Genomic DNA, 21,020 nt, shown 5'->3' with positions numbered 1-21,020 from the left:
GACTTTGGTCTCAAAGACATTTTGGTCTAAAAAAACCTTTGAAAACTGGCTCTCTGCAAATGTGGCTCGTCGCCAGAGGGTGAGCAAAGCTCTCTAGCAGTTCCTTGGTCTCCAGCCATTGATCTCCATGCTGCCTTCAGCAGGAGCACGAAGAACAGAAGATCAGGGGGTGAGGAAGGAGAGGATATACACATGTGGAAGTAACTCCCAGGCAGAGCTGAGGAGAGAGTCTGACCTGGGAGACTACCTGTGTGCAAAGCAGCTCAGGGGAGTGTTGGCTCCAGCCAGAAGCTCTGACAGGCACATGAGACAAGGAACACTAGGGAAACATAATTTTATTTCTAGATATGTTTTGTACCTTTTGGATTTTGTTGTTGTTGTTGTTGTTTGTATATTTTTGCTGCTTATCTGTGAAACAGCACAGCAGGAAAACAAAAAGAGTGTGATTTGCCTTCAAACTGCAGCCTCCAGCAAAGTGTCTCTTCCTCTTTTGCCCCGACCTCGCTGCAGCGCAGGCTGGCAGTGAGCTAGCAAACACTGGAGGAGACCCTCGACACGGGAGGGACGAGGGAGGCCTTTGTGCGATGGCTCCTGGGCTGGGGGCCGAAGCAGAGCCAAGGAAGAGCCCCAGAGCCCAGCTCCAGAGGCTGCCGGGATCACCCGCCTGCCCGGGGCCTGTGGCAGCGGGTGAGGACGGGGTTTATCACGCTCATACAGCACACAGAGGGCCCCTGCTCTTGGCAAGGAGGCTCCTTTTTGCTCTTGGAGAGCTGCACGGGAGCAGCCCGAACTCCAGCCTGGCTTAAACAGGGCGCGATGACGCTGGGGACATCAGTCTAAACCATGCCTTGCCTAAGCGTCATCTTTGCAGTGAAACCAAAGGGGATCGTGTCCTCACCAGGAAAGTTGTTCTGCTTGCCTGAAGATGGCAGCATGTCATAGCTGGAGGGCCACAGGCACAATTTCCAGCTAGGACTACGCCTTTCCTGGCAAATGAATCAAGCCAGGGCCATTTCTCAACACGGGGTACCAAATGCCACATGTCCCTGACCTCCAAAACAGGGTGGCCACTTCCAAACTGTTGGCTGCTCCCTAGCCTGCACTGACAGAGCCAAGCTCTAGCTGGCTCTGGGCACCTATCACACAAACTCCAGCAGCCACAAGGCTCCCTGGTACTGATGCTGCTTCAGGCGTAATCTTTCTGTCCTCCTGCAGAAGTGGATCTGGTCCTAGCATGGCCAGCAGATTCTGCTTTTGCTAATTAAAAACAAAAACAGGATAAAATGTCACCAGCACAGTCTTAAGAGTTTCTTTGTTGGGATTGTGCTTCCAAGGAAATTAGCGGCAGGTTTCCCACTGGCTTCAGCCAAAAACATACTTCAGCTAAGCTTTCATCTGGGAGCTTAATTTGAACCTGGACAAATTTGAATTTGGACTTTGAACCACTGGTTGGAGCCATTAGTTTTTCTGTACCCATATTTTAGCCTAATTTCCTAAAGAAATGAGGCTATAGTGAGCATGCTGCCCTTGGAGGTTTATCTGGCTATGTGTCATCTTCTGAGTCTCAGTAACATTTCCAAGTCTCAGCCAATTTCAGCCATCAAGTTGGGTTTAAGTTCCTACTTGTAGATGGGCAGACAGGTAACCAGCAGCAATCCTGAGGAAAGGGCACTTGTTTTTATTGCATCCCCAAGGATCAACAAATGATAGAGAGGCACAACTGCCCAACACAGGAAATGCTTTCATTAAAGCTTGCAGATTTTTAGATATAACCAATCTCAAGACAAAAGCCTGTAGGAAACAGCTTTTTCCATTTTTCATTCTCATAGTTAACACCAGTATTATTCAGCTTTTTAAGTTCCCGCCATGTGTTATGACAAAGAATCATATACAGGTTCAAGTGTTCAGAAAGTTGGTAAAAATTACCATTGTAAAAAAACTAAAAAATAGTACCAGCTTTAACAGTCCTGAGGTACTTAGGTTAAAAAGCAATGTACCCTCAACCTTGTCAAAGTAGAGGTTTAGTAATTTGCAGCTGTCCCTGACCACATTGTCTTAAAAACTTATTGGTTTCTCAATTCTTGGTTATTTAAGATCTCAACACTGCTCTGAGAGTAAATCTTTAACCTGGCCATGCTATATTCATAAGAGGAAATGATCCCTTTCTCTCTCCAAAACAAGATAAAAAGTACTTTCACTGCTTCTTTTCATATCTTCAAACAAAATTGTCCGGAGTGGGAGTTAAGTGGTTCTGTTTTCACTACATTTGCTTAGATTGTTGGTTGTGGTTCTTTGAAGCAGCTGCTGGAGAGCTGTGTGAGGTTCACATACGCAAATGGATGAAGAATATAACACACCTTCTTCATTTGGGAATTATTCATATGAATACTATTTTAATGAAAGCAATATCTGTGATAGAGGCAACTATTTTGTGTTTTACACCCATCTCACTACTATCCTCTACACTCTGGCATTTTTACTCAGCCTACTAGGAAACACTCTAGTGCTATGGATCCTATTCAAATATGAAAACCTTACATCTTTAACCAATGTCTTCATCATGAATCTGTGCATCTCTGATTTAGTCTTCTCCTGCATGCTGCCCTTCTGGGTAGTGGACCAGTCCTTCGGGTGGATTTTTGGTGAGTTCCTCTGCAAAGCAGTGAATGCTGTTTTCTCCACTGGCTACTACAGCGGGGTTTTCTTTTTGACCCTCATGACTATTCTGCGGTACTTATCTGTAGTGGATCCCCTTTCAACTCTGAGAGCCCAGACACAGCGCTGTGGTTTTCTGGTGAGCTTGGCCATTTGGACTTGCAGCATTTTAATTGTGGTTCCTGAGGTGATTCACACCACTGTACAAGAAAGCGTGGACGGCATGAAGACCTGTGATTACACTGAGTGGAAATGGAAGAAGGTGGACATCTATCAGAGAAATATACTCTTCCTGATTTCCTTTGCAGTTATTGTATTCTGTTACTTCAAGATATTGATAATTCTCCTTGGAGCAAAATCTCGCAGAAAGCACAGGACTGTGAAACTCATCCTGATTATCGTGGTGGCTTTTTTCCTGAGTTGGGCACCTTACAACATCCTCAGTTTTTTGACTACTTTTCCATCACCTACCTGTCAGTATGAAAAGGACTCCAAACTTGCCTTTCACATCAGCCGTAAAATTGCTTTCTCCCACTGCTGCCTCAACCCGGTGCTCTACGTATTTGTTGGGGTCAAGTTCAAGAGGCATTTGTTACGTTTATTTAGTCAATGTCTACCATGTGGCACTGGTCAAGTCTCCAGCCCCAAGATCTCTTCTCAAGGCAAATTCCACTATGAAGATGCATCCATCTACTGAAGCAAGACCTAGCTATTAAAGCCATTCCTGGATTCACTTTCAAGATTTTAAAAGCCCTGGATAATCTCTAATCTTAGAGGCACTTTCCTGAGGAACAGACAAAAAGCTTAGCCTTTGCAAAAGACTACTAATAAACTATTTTTAGTGGTTTGGAGAAGCTGAGAAGCTACTTCATTCATCTGTAAGTCTAACTAACTTTGCAATTTTATTCCATGAGATGGATTTGTTCTCATTGATTTTTTTTTTTTTAAAAAAAAAAAAAGCTGTTTTTTTCTCCCTTGGAACATGAACTTTAACATAAATGGTACTTCACATTACTTTTTTGTATGACTTAGAATACTTGGATTATGTATAGGTGTATAACAATGAACAGATATGTATTTCTGTATCTTTCAGTCCTTTTTAGTGGTGAATATCAGTTCTCTCTTTCTGGATCTTTAAAGGTTTACTGGCCTGACACTATCTACAAATTCTCTGAAGGCCTCGGTGCAAATTTTCTTTTACCTGTTGGTGGGTAAATGTATATAAAACTTGATTAATGTAATGTCAATTTTCTTAATCTGGAAGGGAACTTTGGGAGAGTCCTAGAAAGAGCATAAGTTGTAACAAGATACTTTGGTTGCTGAGATATTATTTTTCTTCTCCTGTCATTGACCTTGCCCCAAGCACCTTCCAATTTCTAAATATCTCTTCAGTATGTGTCAGTGGATGTGGAGCCCCTCATCCATGAAGGCAGGAGCATATTTGCCCCTAATTGCTGTCTCTCTTCCTCTCTCCCTTTGCCATAGTCCTGAAAAGAATTTAGCTTTATAAAAAGATCACAGTATATGATGCAGAACAAATGGCTTATTTCAATAGCTGAATAGAAATAGCTTGCTTTGTTTGTAAACTTAAAGTTTGGTCTCTTCTATTAGGAAGACAAACCAGCAAATTTTAGCCTGTATATTTGCATGCTTGTTCCTTCACAATTTTTCTTTTAACTCTTTTATAGAGATGTTGAAATCTTTGCTTAAGGCCTGACCATCAAAGCCAGCCATATGTTTTCTTTTGACCTGCCTCATGTCTAAATACCAGATGAGCTCACCCCTGGTCTAGGCAGCTTTCTGGGCAGATGCAATTATTTCATGCCATAAACACGTTTCATCTGCATAAACGCATGGGAAATAAAGCACAAATATTTGCATGAACCTCCCTTTGAAAACTTTGCTAAGGGTAAGTGCAGGAATATTTTAAAATAATTGTTAAAATATGATTTCACAACTAAAAGCAAGTTGAGGGAATTCACTTCAGCATCACACATTACTGCAACAAAATTAATGATATTGTGATTGCAGCAGTCAAAAGCAACATTTTATTTCTCCATGGGAAATGATAATCTTCATGATAGTTTTTTTTTTAATAATGTAAAAAACACATACTGTCTACCCCACTATAACTAAATTAGAAAACTGCAAACTGTAATATTTCATTGTCCAGTGCTTGTATAGAAAGCCAAAGCAACTTTGCAATGGCATCAGACTTGATTTTGCTCTAAGTAGTAATTTGGGTTTTGTTTTCAGACAACCATTTTCAGTGATATCTGTGTTGTTTCTACACTATTACATTTGATCTCTAGAGATCACTTGCAGCAGACAACAGGTGAGCTGCTGTGTAGTTCACAAAAAAATGGAAATCCAGTAATGCCTATACTGAGGCAGACTAAGAGTCCATCTAAACAAATGTCCTAGTTTCTTATAGAGTTTGCCAATAATTGCAAATAGTTGTGCTTCAGTTTAGCTGCCAGAGCCAAATGCTCTCATCTTTTCCTTATCATTGGGGCACCTTTCTGAACAAGTCAGTTCTGGTATCGTAATATTACAGTGTTTGCCAAAAGTTAAAAAAAAAAAAAATACTCATTAATCCTGTAAGGAACAGGCTTGTGTTCAAAGCACAGAACGATGCAACTTGGTGGTGAAGTCTGGCCTCCAGCTCTTGTCTCTTGGTAAGAGACAAGTGATTCCTTGTGAAATCAATGTGATTCCTTCCATCCACTTCAAGGGACTTTAGACTGGAGACTCTATAACTTCAGCTATGAAAAGACAAGCTTCTAAAGGACAAACGAATTCCAGTTCTATTTCTTATGTTTTAGTAAACCAGGAGCTCTTCTCTGACACCAGCAAAGATCTACAAGGGATTTAAATGATCCTGCTCTGCCCTGTTTCTAGTAAGTTATTTGAATCTGTTCATAGCTTGAACATATTTTGTTAGAGTATATCCAAGCATGTAAAAGGAATAGTGAAAGGGCATAATACTCAATTAGCTGAATATTACCCAATATATTGCTGCCTACTCTAACCAAAGTAACTCAGCATATAGAGATTTCTCTCCCTGGTGTGATGAAGTGGTACTAATAAACATTCAGAAATTCGGTGGAATACTATGGTGTGACTACTGTTGTCTGTTTTTGGTAACTATTGAAGTTGAGTTATTTTCAGTTGAACAAGTATTTGTAAACTTTTATAGACTCATTTAGATGAGAAGGGATTTCTGAATGTCATCTATTCCACCTCTCACCTCTAGAGCCTGTCAGCTCCTTGTAGACAATTTGCAGATTGGTCATGCACCATTTTCTCTTGGTAAAGAATACACCACAGTGGCTGTTCCCAACCCTTCTTGCTCTGCATCCACCTGGTAATGGCCTCCTGGAGAACTCTCTCCACAATCTCCCAGCGGACTGGGATGACGTTAACCAGCCCTGGATCATCCTTCTTGCCCTTTTTGAAAACGAGCATGACATTTGCCTTTTTCCAGTCATCAGAGACCTCTCTTGATCTCCATGTCATTTCAACAGCAACAGACAGTATCTTGCAGTGACATTGGCCAGGTTCCTCAGCACCATCACATGTACCCCACTGTCCCACAGCCCACTGCTATTGAAGTAGTCCCAAAGCAATCCTCCTCTGGGGTAATACCGCTCTCCCCAAACTCTGCTACTATGCAGGTACCTATTGTCAGGAGAAAATATTTGGACATCCATCTTTGCTTATATACATAAGTCATTAGATATAGATAGATACAGCTAAAGCCACAAGATTTGCCAGGGAGAGGTGGACAGGCAGTCTGTGAGACTCAGTAGAGTCTTTACAATATAACCAGCTGTGCTGAAAAATCTCTTTCCTTCTGGCAGCTACATGTGCCTGGAAAACACTGGCCTGCTGTGCTTGAACCATAATGCTCAAGGGACCTTGAATCTTTAATTTCACTCATTCAGTCAACTATTATGTGGTCTGAACAAATGCAGAACTGAGAGAAAGGACTTTGCGAAGCAAAAAAGGAGAAATTAATTGCTTTTGGAAACCACAGTCTATTGGAGGGATATCAACTGATTAGCTACAACAACACAAGCGTTGTAGAGCGTCAGAAGTGTCTTTATGCAGAATGTGTGCTGGATGGCACTTGTAACCTTCACTGCAAATTACAGTTACGTGGACATGCTACTGTTGCTCAGACTACATTCTTATTAAGCTCCACTCAGTGGGAATGGGAGAAAAAACAGTTTCCCCTAGATCCACTTAGCTGGACTGAAGCTAAATCCTGCCTGTCTCTTTACAGCAGATTAACATGAATTGTGAGCTGTGAGAGGTCCAAAACTTCCTTGAAGCCATGAGTTCATCAGTAACTCATTTGCCAGCAGGGAAAATCCTTACTGCCAAGAGATGAAGCACATATTCTTTTCTATTGCTAATGTACATTGCCTTGAGTAAAACAAGAAAACTTAAAACCCCCACATTTAAGAAAGCATCCTGTTCTCACTGAAATCAATGATAATTTTGCTTCTGATCATAATCAGAGCAATACTCAGATTCCAGATTCAACGCGATGCATTGGACGAAGCATGGCATGTGCTGTTTATTGCCAGGAGCATTTTGACCATGAAGTAAGATTCCTCCATCTACACCTTAGTACCAGGAAAACACCAATAATGTTATTAAAATCATAAACAAAATTATATTTCATTCTCCCTTATTCCTAATTCTATTTCTATTTTCCCTTTCATTGTCCTTTCAAACTCAACAGTTTAAAGTGCTTGTACTCATTAGTATTAAAATCGGAAGGGCCCATGTTAAATGGAGAAAAGCTTGACTGATGTTTGCTGTAGTAATTTCACAGTTGCTGACCACTAGCATAATCGGATAGAAGCCCTGAAAAAGTCCATGTGTTCTTCAAGAAGCAAAACTAAAGCGAATACAAAAACGAGAATGGAAAATATTCCGTGAGTCAGCTGTCAGTCAAAATGAGAAGAGACAACAGAAGTACCAGTGAAGATGACCTATGAATACTAGCAGTATAGGATCATAAAGGAGGAACACAAACACAGCTAGTTTACATAGCTGCATGGAGCGGTTTGTGAGAGGAATTCATCCAAAGCTAAAGCACACCACATGTCGATAGTGAACCTGAAGCCCATTTATCCGCATTAAGAGTCCTATTCATGGACTTAAAATGCAACGAACAATGAAGTCATGTCATGGACATCATGCTTAGGAAGGGACCACAGGGAGCAGACTTGCTCTGCATTTCACCTTCCGCATATAAGAATGTGACCATGGTGAATAGTTAAGCAACCCAGTAAGGCTAGCTAGATGGAAGACCATTAGGGGATAGCAAACAAGACCATTACTTCTCTTTTTATTTGCAAAGTCTTGCATCTGGGATGGAATAACCATACAGGCTGGTGGGGACAATTGTCTGGAAAGGAGCTCTGTGGAAAAAGATCTGGGGGTCCTTCAACAAGTGCCCTTGCAGCAAACACCAGTGGCATCCCTGTCTGAATCAGCAAGACTGTAGTCAGTAGGTCCAGGGAAGACATCCTTCCCTGTGCTTTGCACTGGTGAGCCTGCATATGACATACGGGGAGCAACTGAGGATCTGGGTTTGGTGAGCCCTGAATAAGGAAGCTCCGGGGAGTCCCGATTCCTGTCTGCAACCACTTATGAAAGGAAATGGGGACCAGGAGCCAAGGGCACAAGCTGGAACACGACATATTCAATTAGATATAACGATTTGTTTCTTTTTGCCATTAAGGTGGTAATATCCTGGAATAGAGACCTGCAGAGGCTATGGGATTACTGTCTTTGGAGGTGTGGAAAATTTATTTGGACACAGCCTTGAACAACCTGATCTGAGTAGACCTGCTTTGAGCAGAATGCTGGACTAGAGACTTCCAAAGGTCCATTTAAACATAAACTAGTCTGTGATTTTATGATTTCTTGCCTGAGCAATATGAAACAAAATAAATGTTTTTGAAAGTTTGTTTTAGGGTAGCATTCAGCCTGCGGAACACAGTCCTCTACCAGGAGCCATTACAAAACCTAAAATCGGTAAGTTAGGTTTTGTTGTCCAAAGCTTGACAAAGAATGACAAAACATGTTATGGATGTGTCTTATATGAGATTATGCCTGCTAAAAATAGCATAAATTAAAAGGTGTCATTTTGCTTTTGTATGCAAGTAAGGAAATGGCAAGTAAGGAATACAGTTCCTGGAAAGGTTCATTCATGGGTGTCTAAATAAGGAATACATGCTGCATATTGGACATGTATGTTTTATTGCAATGGTTAAGTAGGTATTGTATGTAGGGAGAGCTCTGGAAAGAAGACAGTTTCATGGCAGTTTTTAGATAGAAGCTTTAATGTCTGTACATGTACAGCACATATATATATTTCAGGTTTTAAATCAGAAGGTCAGTTTAAGACTGACAATCCTGGCCAGAGTAAAGCAAAGAATGGAGAATGACAGGGAGAAGTGCAAGGAGTGGGGCACTCCCTCTATATTCAGGAACTTCTCAGATACAGAAGCTGAAATACTTTTGATAAGACTGTTCCATTCCTCCAAGCAATGCTGCTTTCTGACATTAAGCTTTATTTCTTGATGGCTGTATCCTTCCACATATCTTAACCAACTCCTAATCTTCAAAGTGCTAGTATGTTTTTTTTTTACTATTCCTAAGCCATACATCCATCAGTATCCATATGAAAAGCCTCTGGTTCATCTAAAGTGTACAGCGCCCACAGTCTGCAGTCTGGCACTTCTGTGTTGTTGCTATTTCAGCTGAACCAGCACTGAACCAGTTCAAAATCTCGGCGCCTCACTTCATCCATACAGATGTGAAACTCAGCTAGTTCTGAGCAGCAGCAGCTCCTAATGCCAGTGCATTCAGGGGAGTCACTCTCAGGAGCTGACCTAAATACACAGCATATTTGTCCAAACCCCTCAGCCACCTTGTCCAAAGTGCCAGTCCCCACAGCTCTGCTGGTGCTTTTTTATGTTGCCTGCCTTTATCTCTGCATGAACTGACAGTTATTTCGTCTTTGTTCACCTATTCAAAGCAGAATGCAAAGCAGAATGCAGACAAGTGAAAAAAAAAAAAAAACACTTTTAAAGCTTTCCTCCCCACAAACACCCCCATAAGGTCTCTGATGACGAGCAGCAGCAGCAGCCTGTTGTTTGGTCCAGCTGCAATGGCATGTTAATCCACGGAGGGTGACCAGCAAGACCAGCAGCTTGCTACCCCCATAAAACTCCTCAGGTGCCCAGTAGAAGCAAAAACCTCTCTGCTTATTACATAACAAGTTACTCTTTCAAAAGCAGAAAACTAAATCTAGCAGATGTTATGGTAATGTCAGACAGATGGAAAGAAGGCGTTCTATGGACAAGTGGTCAAAAACTTCCCAACTTTGAAATATTAGCAGGATATATCGGCCACAGTTTTGGTGGGACCCAGGTAGTTAATATGTTTTACTCAAACCTGCTCCAGTTAGTGAGTCAATTATTGTTAGCATGAGACGACCACTGGCAGCATTTTACTTTATGATGAGCTGGACAGAGAGAATGTAAATTGCCACCTCTGAATAGAGGAAATGGCTCTCAAATAAAAACAGAGCACTGTTTAGGCATCACCATTAAACCAAAAGCATATTTATTTGCACACTTTGTACAGACATGGCTTCCACTTCCCCTAAAATGCAAGGAAAAAAAAGAGGAAAAAAAAGTGAAAAAAAAATCACATTCAAACTGAACTTTCAGAAAAGTTCATTCTAGAAGAACTGCATTAGAGAAAGTCACATTCAAACTGAACTTTCAGAAAAGTTCATTCCAGAAGTACTGCATTAGATCTAAGCTCAACTCCTATTAGCAGAAATGGATTTTACCTTTTATATTTGCATACATTCTAGCTACATGAGAAAGGATATAGCATGATCTTCATCTAAGGCTGAGTGTAAGGAAAAATAAGTATTTCTAGTCAAATGTGTACTTTTATGGAGTGTTTATGACAGCAAACACAAGGGCAACGTTTCATCAACAGGTCAAAAGACCTTTCCCAGGAAAGGCTGTCCACTTGCTGGAGGGATTGACATTCCTTCGTGTGGGAAATGTTTTTGAGGCCTGGCTGAGGTGAAGATTATTCACCAAAGTGTGATGGGCGCCCAGTCATCCTTAAGCCTTTTGAAGATGGAGGAAAAAGAGGATGTGGGAGATGCGTCCATGGCTGAATAACTATGTGTATTTATTTCCTCGGCCTTAAAAACAGGGTGCTTGGGTGCCTAAACTGAAGCTTGTGACATATAGGCATAATCAGAGGGCTGATGACGAAACGTTTGGCCATAGGTGTCCTTCAAAACCGCTTCAGGTGGGATCTAGGCGAAATGCCCACATTTATTGGTGAAAAAGAGAAGAGAGGGAGGGGAGGGGAGGGGAGGGGAAGAGAGGGGAGGGGAGGAGAGAAGGGGGAAAAAAGGGAAAAAAAGAAAAAAAGAAAAAAAAAGATGCGGAAGTGTCAGATATCGCAACAAAACCCCTCCTTTCCTCCCCTCCGTCCGGCGCGGCCCGGCGGCCCCCGGGGCGGGGCGGGGCGGGGTGGAGGGGAGGGAGGCGCCGCCCAGGGCCTCATGGGAGTTGTAGGCGGCGGGCGCCTCCGCACGACATGGCTGCCGCCGCGGCGCAGGTAGGCGCGGGCCGGGCCGGGCCGAGCCGGCCCTGGTGGCGTCGCGCCGCGTCCTCTTCTGCGCCCGCTCCGGGGAGTGCGGCCGGGCCGAGTGGGAGGGGGGGAGAGGAGGAGGGGGTTGTGGCGGCGCGGGGGGAAGTGACTTCGGCGGTTCCCACTTGTTGCTGCCGGGCTGCGTCAGCCGCCCCGCCGCGGCGCCGCCCGCGAGCGCCGCGCACAACCTGCACCCCCAGCGTAACACCCGCAAACACACTCAGACAGCACCCCCGAGCACGCACACACCCCGACACCCCCGCACGCACACACATACACACCACCGACAGCCCAACACCCACCCAAACACGCACGCACAGGCGCACCCAACACCACAAACCTCTCCACACACCGCATGCATCCCTAGTGCCTCCCACCAAACACACATACACACGCAAACACATCACACACGGCCAGCACCCCCTAGACACGCACACACATCACACCCCGCACACACACACACACACAACCAGAACACGCCCCAGACACACACACACAGATGTGCAGACACACACACAGGTACAAGCCCCACACATACTGTGTATACACACAGACACAAACATACCACGTACACACAGACACGGGCACACATAGGTACACCGTCCAAACCTCACACACCCATGCACACACACACACACAGGTGGGGTGTTAGTCCCTCTCCTCTCTCACAGTGCCCAGTACACACACGTAGGCAGGGTGACAGTCCCCCCGCACACACGGAGGCCGGGTGACAGACCCTCTCCTCTCGCACAGCCCACAATAAGCACAGGCAGGGTGACAGACACCCCAACGCCTCAGAGGCCTTCTTGCCCCGGTGCCTCGGTGGCGCTTGCCGGTGTTATCACTTGTAACCTGTGTCACACCCGCTGAGCGACTGTGCTGCTCGCCAGCATCCAAGCCGCCTGCTGTTTTTCACCCCACTGCCGCAGCCGCCCTGCTGTCCCCAGGCCAGCTCAGGTGCCTGGTGCTGGGGCCAAGCTGAGGGCAGGGACGGTGCTAGAAAGCGGCGGACCATAAGCCTGGCCGGTGCCCTCGCTGGGCAGACTCGAAGCGCTGACACGCAAATATTTGCCACAGCCCTAATCCCGCTGCCCTTGCGTCGGCAAATCGCCCGCGGGTGACAGGCAGAGCCGGGCTGGCGCGCGGGGTCCCTCCCCAGCCCTGAGGCCGGGGTTGCGGCTGCCCCTCCTGCAGCCTGCGCTGCTCCCTGTTGCACTCCGGGAGTGGGAAAAAGTGGGATTTTTGTGCCAGAATCCGTGGCATTGCCTTTGGGGTTGTGCCCGAGCAGGGGTGCTGCGGCGGTGAGTCTGTGCGCCGCGTTTCGATGACATTTGGGCTCCGGAATCTTTTCCATGGGAGTGCAAAGCTCATGTAACTCGGTGCGGTCATCTGCAGGCGTCTGCTCGGCGTACGGACTTGGCAAGTCGTGGGTGTCGTGCTCCCCGTGCCCCTTCTGCTGCCTCCAAATGGAGCAAGTTTTCCAGTGCAGACAAAGGAAAGGGAGAACCAGGCTTTTACCTGCTTCATTTTAAAGAGTATGAGGAGGTGTTTGTCAGCTGTAATATTTCACAGCATGAAAAGATGAACTGTCTTTGCGGTAGGGTGTTATGTTTTCAAGATATTGCTGTGCACATGCCATTTCTGGGTGTTTTCCAATGCTCCTCGTGGGAGCACTTATATTTTAAAAAAATGTTCCAGCTGGTCCAAGGAAAGTTTCCAAACATTTCTATGTTGAAGAAGAATGTACTGTTGTTCCCAAGTCATGCCTGAGATAACTATGGCTCAAAACAAGTAGAGATTTTGCTTTTCTTCTTGTCCTGTGTATATTTGCCAGTATTTCATGTGAATATGTTTCCCAACTTCCTGTGAAGAGCCAGCTGGTTGTGGAGCGTGGTATTTGTACAAACAGGAGCCCCTCTCATGCACCATCAGACAACAGCGAAAGGGTGTGTTATGTTGGCAGCTAGACGGTTACATGAAAGGAATAGGAGTCTGTCCCAGCAGCCTGAAGGGCTAGACTGCTCAGACTTAACAACTAGTGCGAGAAAACTTTGAAAATGTAAAGAAAAATGTTGCTAACTTTGTAGAAGTTAAGAGGGGAGCTCAAGGAAAAGCAGGGCTGAAAATGATTTCTAACTCAGATTGTTATTTGTTTTTTTTTCTTCACAAATAAAAAAGTGACACTCACATTTTAAAAAAAATAATTTAAGCATAACATTAAATCACTAAAATTAAATTATTAAAAAATGTTAAACTTAATAATGTCCTTTTGAAAGGATGCCTAAAAATGAAAATATACATGAAAGTGAACTTGAAATGAACACTGGAACCTTTACTTGTAGTATTCATTAGATGTTTTTTAGATTATTACAGCAAAGGGGCTTGTAAAAATCCAAGTGGTTTTGATGTATGTGTTTATACACCATGTTTTTATTTCTCTTTGGTTTTGCCAATGAAAAGAAACTTCCATAGCAGTTTATAGCTAGCGTGTTTCCTTTCCTTGTTTTCTGAGAGCAATACTGATTTGGGGAATGGGTTTTTGTTTGTGCCTGGAAACGCCATAGTAATAATTCCAGTATTTTGTCCAAGTGTTTTCAAAACAGGGTTCGTATCTTGATTGTTGCAAGATGAACCTTTTAAGCGCATAGGTCATAGTTGGTGGAAGCTGTTGCTATACAGGGGCTTAGCCCTTCCCTTTGACTTAATATTTTTGCCCATCGGGATGTCCCATGGAGGGATGTTTTGCTGGGAGGGAGGGTGGATGCGTGAAGGGCCAGCGTTGCTGCTGCCGTGAGGCAACCAGGCTTTTGAAAGCAGACGGGCAGGATCAGGGCATCCCTCCCGCCAAGCTGCCGGCCTCCGCGCGCCTCCTGCTCCCGCAGGCCCTGGGGCAGTGCTCTCCAGCAGGCCTCTGCCAAGCGCTCCTTAAATCGTTCGGTCTTGTAACTCCTCCAGCTCCCGCTTCCCCCCTGGATTGGTTGGATGGCAAACCCATGGGCAAACAGGGGGAGAGGCAGCACTTCGTATTTCCTGCTGAGAATGAAAGCAAACAAGAATTCTTGCTCTTGGCTCTGGAGTAGCATGATTCACTCCATAACTGGTCACTTTGCGTTGTCTCAGCTTGGCCTTTGCCTAAAGTGCTTTGCCTGCTGTTTGACCACAAGCGTGTGGCCAAAACCTGTAATTTTCAGTGTTACTTGCTGCCACTTCCCTGGGAACTGCTTATGGGCCAGGAGGTGCCTGAGGCAGATGCTGGTGTTGTCAGCTGGATAGAGGGCAGCTGGAGCGCGACACACGGACAGAGCTCAACACCCGCCTGCCCGCTCCCTCCGGACAATCAGCTGGCAGCAGCCGTTACGTTGGGAATTGCGGCCTGGAGGGAGAGTGTGGAACAGTGGATACGGTAGGCGCACGGGTAAAACTCCTGCTGAGGAAAGCCCCGCTGAGACGGAGGCCGTTCAGAGCTGCGATCTAGCGGCTATCCCGAAGTCTCGGCAGTTAGGTTAGGCCAGTTTGGAGATGTTAGTGAACACAGCGTAGCATCCCTCACGCACGGTATGGAGTGGCTTGTGCTAAGGGCAGAGAGGGGATCATTTCGTTAGAAGCGAGACTAGCACAATTCCTGTTGTGAGAAGAGGCCTCTTCTCTTTGGGAACTGACTGCTTCCTCAAACGAGCAGCTTCCATGTCATGACACAAGGGCCATCCTTGTGCGAGAAATACAAGCGCATCCCTGTTCTGTTGTTTGTGTAAGTGGTTATTTCAGTTCATGTTTAACTTTCAGTAGCCTAAGGACTATTGAAGACAAAGTGCTGTATTCTCCAAGCGAAGAAATGAGTCTCTGGTCTGGCATATCGGCCTTGCTTGGCGCAGCTTCAGCGTACCCTTTTGAAAGGTTTTACCTTCTATCTTGGTGTGGTGGCCTCCGTCAGTAGGTGCAGCACTAAAAGGAGAGTTGAGTTACCCACTTTCCCCATTCAGTGTAAAAATTAACTATATCTCACACAGTTCTTATCGTATTGCTTGTATACTCCTATCTGGAGCTTAACCTTGATCTCTTTCTAAGCACAATTTGCAAATACAAGGAATATAATAGGGGGAGAACCAGGCCTGTCTTCCATAGGATAGCAAAGCTTGGATGAAGGTTATTTTTCCGTGTGTGTTAGCCTCTCCTTTCAGGTTAGGTCTTGAGACCATATTGTGGGAATGTCATAGATTTCTGATCTTATGCTGTAAAATGCAACTGCGCTTAGATTGCAAGGCCTGCCTAAAGAAGGTTTTGTTGTAAGGAGCCTTGAACTATGAACATGTTACTCTTCTCCCAGGCATTTGTAAAATCTGTGAATGTTTTTGTCCTCTTCGTCTAGTAAATGCCTCACTGCTTCAAACTGAGGTTGGTGTGTCTAGGAAATTCAGTGGAGGTTTGCAGTCTATTGGCCTGTAGCCTGCCTGAGGTACTGAAATAAGCCAAAATACTTGCAAAATGCGTATTTGTATTTGGAATATGAGGGTCTGTTGATGTGGAAAACCAAGAGGGAACTAAGTGGGATTTAGCATGAAAATTTCACTTCTCGGAACAGAACTGAGCTTCGGCATTCAGGAAGGGAAACCTTAGGTGACAGCCAGGCTTAGCCCTGCCTTTTGGTTGCAAATGTCCTGTTTATTGCCATCCTGTGTCCCTCCTTAAGGGTCTCCTGTCTCTACATGCTGTATTAAAGCACCAGGACTGGCTTGCCCAGTAAAAGCAAGTGTGTGCGCATGAGAGAAGGGCTGTAGCCTTGTCTTTTTTTGTAGTTCAGCTCAAACCTTTAATGGCAGAAAACAGGTCCTCAGCTTTAGGAATGTGCAGGTAGTTGTACAGTAAAAAATGAGAGCAACTGGCAACAGAGCTACTGGGAAACCCATGGGGGCTGGGGGTTTCCTGCAACATCAAACTAGGTTTTCTAGACACAGTTACTGGAGTGCAATTATTTAACTAGATCCATAATATTACTTTGAGAAGTATAGGCTTCCTTCAGCTTTGCAGTGAGATTTGCATTCTTTTTTTTTTTTTTTTCTGTTTCTCGTAGCCATTTTACAGCTGCTTGGTAGCTTTTCTATGTTACCTTTTGAAAGGGGCCGTCGCAGTTAACTAGCTATATCTACTTTTGTGGCAGTTCTCCTTCCTCCCAGCCTACTGTTTTGATCACACACAGGGGAGCATAAGGTTTTCAAGACCTCTACGTCTTTGTCAAAGTTGGTCCAGTTTGGCCAGTGAATTCCAAATTGTTGTTCTTGGAGGCACCAACAAGCTCACAGTCAACAAAAGAGAGAGAAATGTTACGAAATCAAATTAGATACATGTTACTGCTGCTACCGCACTGAGCAGCCAGGAGGCAAGGGAGGAGGCCCATGTCCCGTCCCCTCCTGCCTTCTCTGCCCTGCCCTGTCCTCAGGGTCGCTCCACCAACTTCATTGCAGCCCTGCAGTTTTCTGTTGGTTGCTGCCATTGGCCTCAGTCAAAGGCCCTTGCAGAGGATGTGGCACAGAGTCACGTTCAAAGGCCTAGGGCCTGAAGCAGGACACTGGTGCTGGACATGCGTCACGAGGCGTTTGCGGCTCTCACAAAACAGGTACTTAGAGACATGTGTAACAGGGTAGGAAATGGCAGCAGGAGCAGGGCTCTGCCCCAAGCAACTCTGGGCAAAATGGTGTGAGACCAGGAAGGAGCGGGGAGGGATTTACAGGAGCTCTTCCTACTCTGAAGACTTGGGGAAGCAGTCTGGGTACATTGATGGCTCTCTAAGGCGTAGTGGCTGTGAGCTCTGCGCCCTTCCATGGGCTGTATCCTGCTTCCTTGCAGCAGTCGGAGAAGGCCTGGGGAGAGGTGTACTTTTCTGCCCTTTTTGCAGCTCATGGGGAAGGGGGAAACCTGGCCCCTGCTGCCCCTGACCTGGAGAAGGGAGAGGCTGAGGCGGGGGTGAAGAGGAGGGGGCTGCTCACCTATGTGCCTGCCACCGAGCTGTGTGACAGGGGTTCTGTGCTCTGCCTAGGAAATCCTGGCAGGAATAGAGACACATTCCTCTGGCTTCTGGGATCAGCCCCTTGGGAACATGCTGCCTCGCTTGCACTGCACCATTGAACTGCCATCCACCCAGCAGATGCTTATTTGTCACTTTGGGGCAAGTGCAGTAGCAGGTGCAGATCTAATGGGGGTTGAGACACTCTAAAGCCTGTTTAATCCTCTGACCCAACCCTGGCAAATCTGCACCTGGGCCATCTGCCAGGGACTAGCACTTCCCACGGCCCTTGTTCTCCTAGCTGCTATAGGACACCTCATGTCCTTCCCACTGGCTGCTGCAAAGCGAGGGCTCGGGGTCAGTGTCCTGTCTTGTGCATTGTCTGTGCGTGCTTGCCATGGGCATGTTTGCTGTTTTCATGCATGTCTCACAATCCTAACTGCTCTAGATATGGCCCTCTCATACCCTGTGCTGCCTGAGTCCTAGAAGTGGGACTTGCCAGGAGGAGAGAGCAAGGCTCCCTTGTTGCCCTTTATGCTTTTCTCCCGCCGCAGGGGAGCAGCATTGGGTTTGGCTGTGCGTTTTGACTTGCCAGAGCCCACATTACACAGTCTTGTCTTTTGACATCTGCTCCTTCTTATACTGGTTGTCAAACTGAGCAGATATGGCAGATATTGCTATGCGTGCTCAGAAAAGGAAATGTTGACTCACTGAGTTTGTTACTGCCTTTCTTCATTGGTGTCCAAACTCAACAGGTTAGCAGTAAATGTCATATTTTATACAAACAGCCAGATAGGAATCTTGGGTGTGTGATACTGTTGATTTAAGGTGAAAAATTGAGTTTGACAGCACAGTAAGGTCATCGGCTCTGTTCTGCACTGGCCTTCTCTCCTTCCGGCAACGCAGATGTAGAGGGGATTTGCAGGCACAGGCACTTGTCCAGACACCAACGTTTGTGTCGTAATGTATGACAAGGGCCTTCACAGTGTATAAATGGAACTAGCAGGTAACAAAATGTGGATATTAAGAGAAACACACTAGTAAGCATCGTTGCAGCCTTTTCTTTCTATTTAGCATCTTTGTGCTTCTCTAGTTTGGTTAAGGTTTACTTTAAACCACCTCTACCTTGTATCCAAACTGAAAACAGGATTGCATCAGGACCATTTGCAAAGACTGTGTAGATACCTAGGAAAAGGGAATCCATTTACATCCAATCCATCCCAAGGAATCCAAACCATCCAGACTTCTGTGTAGACCGTGACAATTTAGTTATTTTGGCAGTGATGCAAATAAAGAGGAAATGAGCTATCACCATGTGACCTAGTCACATTTGTGCCTCAGGAGCCCATAAGTTTACAATTGCAACTTGTTTTTACTGTAATTCAGCTTGAATCAACACAAGCAAATTTTCCAAAGTGTAACAGCAAATTTGATAAAGATTCAGAATGTACCATTGGAGGCAGAGTTCTGTCTGAAGTTGATGTATTTCCTATGCAGTTTCTGTAGGGCTGTTTTGCAAGCTTGTTCGCAGGTCAGTATTTGAATGTTTGGATCACCAAGCCAAGTTATTCCAGGAAAGTGTTTTGTTTCTCATTTATTAATGAAAAAATCTCCATGAGTGTGAGGTACAGTTCACGTGTTGTTATTTTGATGGAAGGAGCCGGATGCTTTAGTGAGCAAAGTGTATTTATTGAGTCAGGGATGCTGTAACAGAGCTTAAAATAGCCTGCTATCCTCTTACATGCAATGGGAACAGTGGGTCCTGAGGAGGGAAGTTTTTTCTCACTAGTGTCAGGTAATGAATCTCTTTGTAGTTCTTATGATTAAGAAACATCCTCCAGTGCCAGACAGTCAAACCTGAATCATTTTTGGACACTTTGGCCCGTGCCCAGTCTGTGACTTGAAACACTCTCCAAAATGGAAATATCCTTACATATTTTTTCTTTGCACCTTGTAAAGAAGGTTTGGCAAGCAGTGTAACAGGGGAAATTCCTGTGTCATCAGAACCTCCCTCACAGTCACAAGATGAGTTGCATTAAATCACAGTCTGAGCTGGGCTGTAGGGCTGGCTATGTTGTAACTCCAAAGAGAAAGGGAGAATTGGTACTGCAATTGGCTCTGTAGTTTTGGAAGGTGGAAGCAGAAAAGGACTGAAATAGCAAGTATAATTTAGAAAGAAATGTAAATGAAGTTTCTGGAAAAGAGTTGGGATGATAGGAATTCATCACTAAACAGGATTTAAAATGCCAAAGCACCTCTGTTAAATATGTTTGTTCTGAGATGATAAATCCATTCATTTTATTTTTATTTTTTATAGAGTTGCAGGTTTCACAGATACGAATAATCTTCATCAGCGCAAGGATCATCAAGGATATGAACACTGCTGTTTTGATCTAGATGGATGGAAAGGTTGACAGCCCAGACAAGAAACTCCTTTGGTTTTCAAGATGGCAGCAACAAGCGGCGAGAGCCAGTTGCAGCGGATTATCAGGGACCTGCAAGGTATGCTGTCATGGCAATAGGTTAATTCTGTAGACTGGGCTGCATCCTGCATGCTATAATAACAGAGGGTGAGAGTTGTGCTTTTAACTGTTTAATACTTGAAGTGCGTTGTCCCAGTTGCTATATACAAGGTCTTCCATGTGCTCAGTGGAGACGGGACTGATTTTTTTTCTGTGTGAGGGAAAAAGTGCTGTACTAAAGATCCAAAATCGTTAAATCCTGCCAGCTTCAATACACAACATCAGAAATTTGTCTTAGAACTTGAAGACATTTTTCTGCAGAGGGAAAGCAGAATTATTCTTGTGTGGTATGAGCTAGAACTTTTTCACACAAGAAGAGCTATGCTGGTATAAGACTTCACGAGAGAAACAGCGTATCTGATATTTATCCCCTCCCTTGATGGGAATCTGGTGTCAAGCTGCATTTAATGTGGGGAAGGACAAAATAGGGGGCAAAAGTAATGTGAAGATAGAGAGCCGAAGGAAGAATAGTGGAGAATTGGATGTGCTCGTCTCGCTGCAGTGGAATGTGCTTTCTGCACACCTGTCTTGCTCTCCACTGGCAGTAGCCAGAATAATTTTTCACAGCTATGTTGCAGGCAGTATTGACAACAGACTTATGTTTTTCTGTCCTGTCTGTCCTAAGCAGCCAGGCACTTTTCCTCTTTGTTTTTATTAAGTATAATACACACCAAAGCTGGGAGTCTGGATATTCCTAAAACATAAAAAGGAGACCTATGTGTCTGCTAACAAGGAGAGATTTTTATTCATAAAATGGATGAAGATTGTGAGAGGGTAGGGCTCACTCGAGCAGTTGGAAGAAATGCAGAACTAGATTGAAGGGGTAACTTTGGGTGCTGAGAAGTATCTCCTTCTGGGGCCAGAGAGCAGTGTGCTTTCATTTGGGATGTCCTATCCCACAGTGGGAGTTGGTTTTAGGGAAGAGAAATTGTTGTATGCTTCTAGTTATGTGATTTTTTTTTTTTTTGCCATTCGCATTTTGTAACCAGTACAAGCTGAATCTTCCAGAATAAAGCGTGGAGAAGATAAATGTGCTGACTGAATGACTGTTCTTGTGTTACTGATCCCCTTTAGCAGATTATGTGTTCTGTCCTTTCTAATCAGAATTGCCTGTTGCAATAGAAGAACCTAAG

The 21,020-nt window shown here is 44.7% G+C and overlaps 2 protein-coding genes across 3 annotated transcripts in view; both read left to right on the top strand.

The window, feature by feature from the left end:
• Positions 1-2,270: 2,270 nt before the first annotated feature.
• Positions 2,271-3,352, top strand: XCR1 (X-C motif chemokine receptor 1). Its single transcript, XM_010219053.2, has one exon. It carries the CDS (start codon positions 2,336-2,338, stop codon positions 3,350-3,352), a length of 1,017 nt encoding a protein of 338 aa, XP_010217355.1. The 5' UTR covers positions 2,271-2,335.
• Positions 3,353-11,295: 7,943 nt separating this feature from the next.
• The window catches only part of FYCO1 (FYVE and coiled-coil domain autophagy adaptor 1), a 46,338-nt gene continuing 36,613 nt past the window's right edge, over positions 11,296-21,020 (top strand). For both annotated transcript variants that reach the window (XM_088521084.1, XM_088521083.1), the window contains exons 1-2: positions 11,296-11,334; positions 19,683-19,867. In XM_088521084.1, the coding sequence (XP_088377210.1) occupies positions 19,813-19,867 (55 nt within the window). In that variant the 5' untranslated portion in view covers positions 11,296-11,334; positions 19,683-19,812. The remainder of the gene's footprint in view (positions 11,335-19,682; positions 19,868-21,020) is intronic.

The sequence above is a fragment of the Tinamus guttatus genome, unplaced genomic scaffold (genome assembly GCF_059628265.1).
Source record: "Tinamus guttatus ecotype Peru unplaced genomic scaffold, ASM5962826v1 Tinamus_guttatus_pri_ptg000115l, whole genome shotgun sequence".
Taxonomy (NCBI): Eukaryota; Metazoa; Chordata; class Aves; order Tinamiformes; family Tinamidae; genus Tinamus; species Tinamus guttatus.
The sequence above is the reverse complement of the archived record's forward strand: the minus strand, read 5'-3'. Positions and strand labels throughout refer to the sequence as shown.

What these genes read in the sequence shown, in the direction of transcription:
- XCR1 (XM_010219053.2), top strand. Translation starts at nt 2,336, where the DNA reads ATGGATGAAGAATATAACACACCTTCTTCATTTGGGAATTATTCATAT.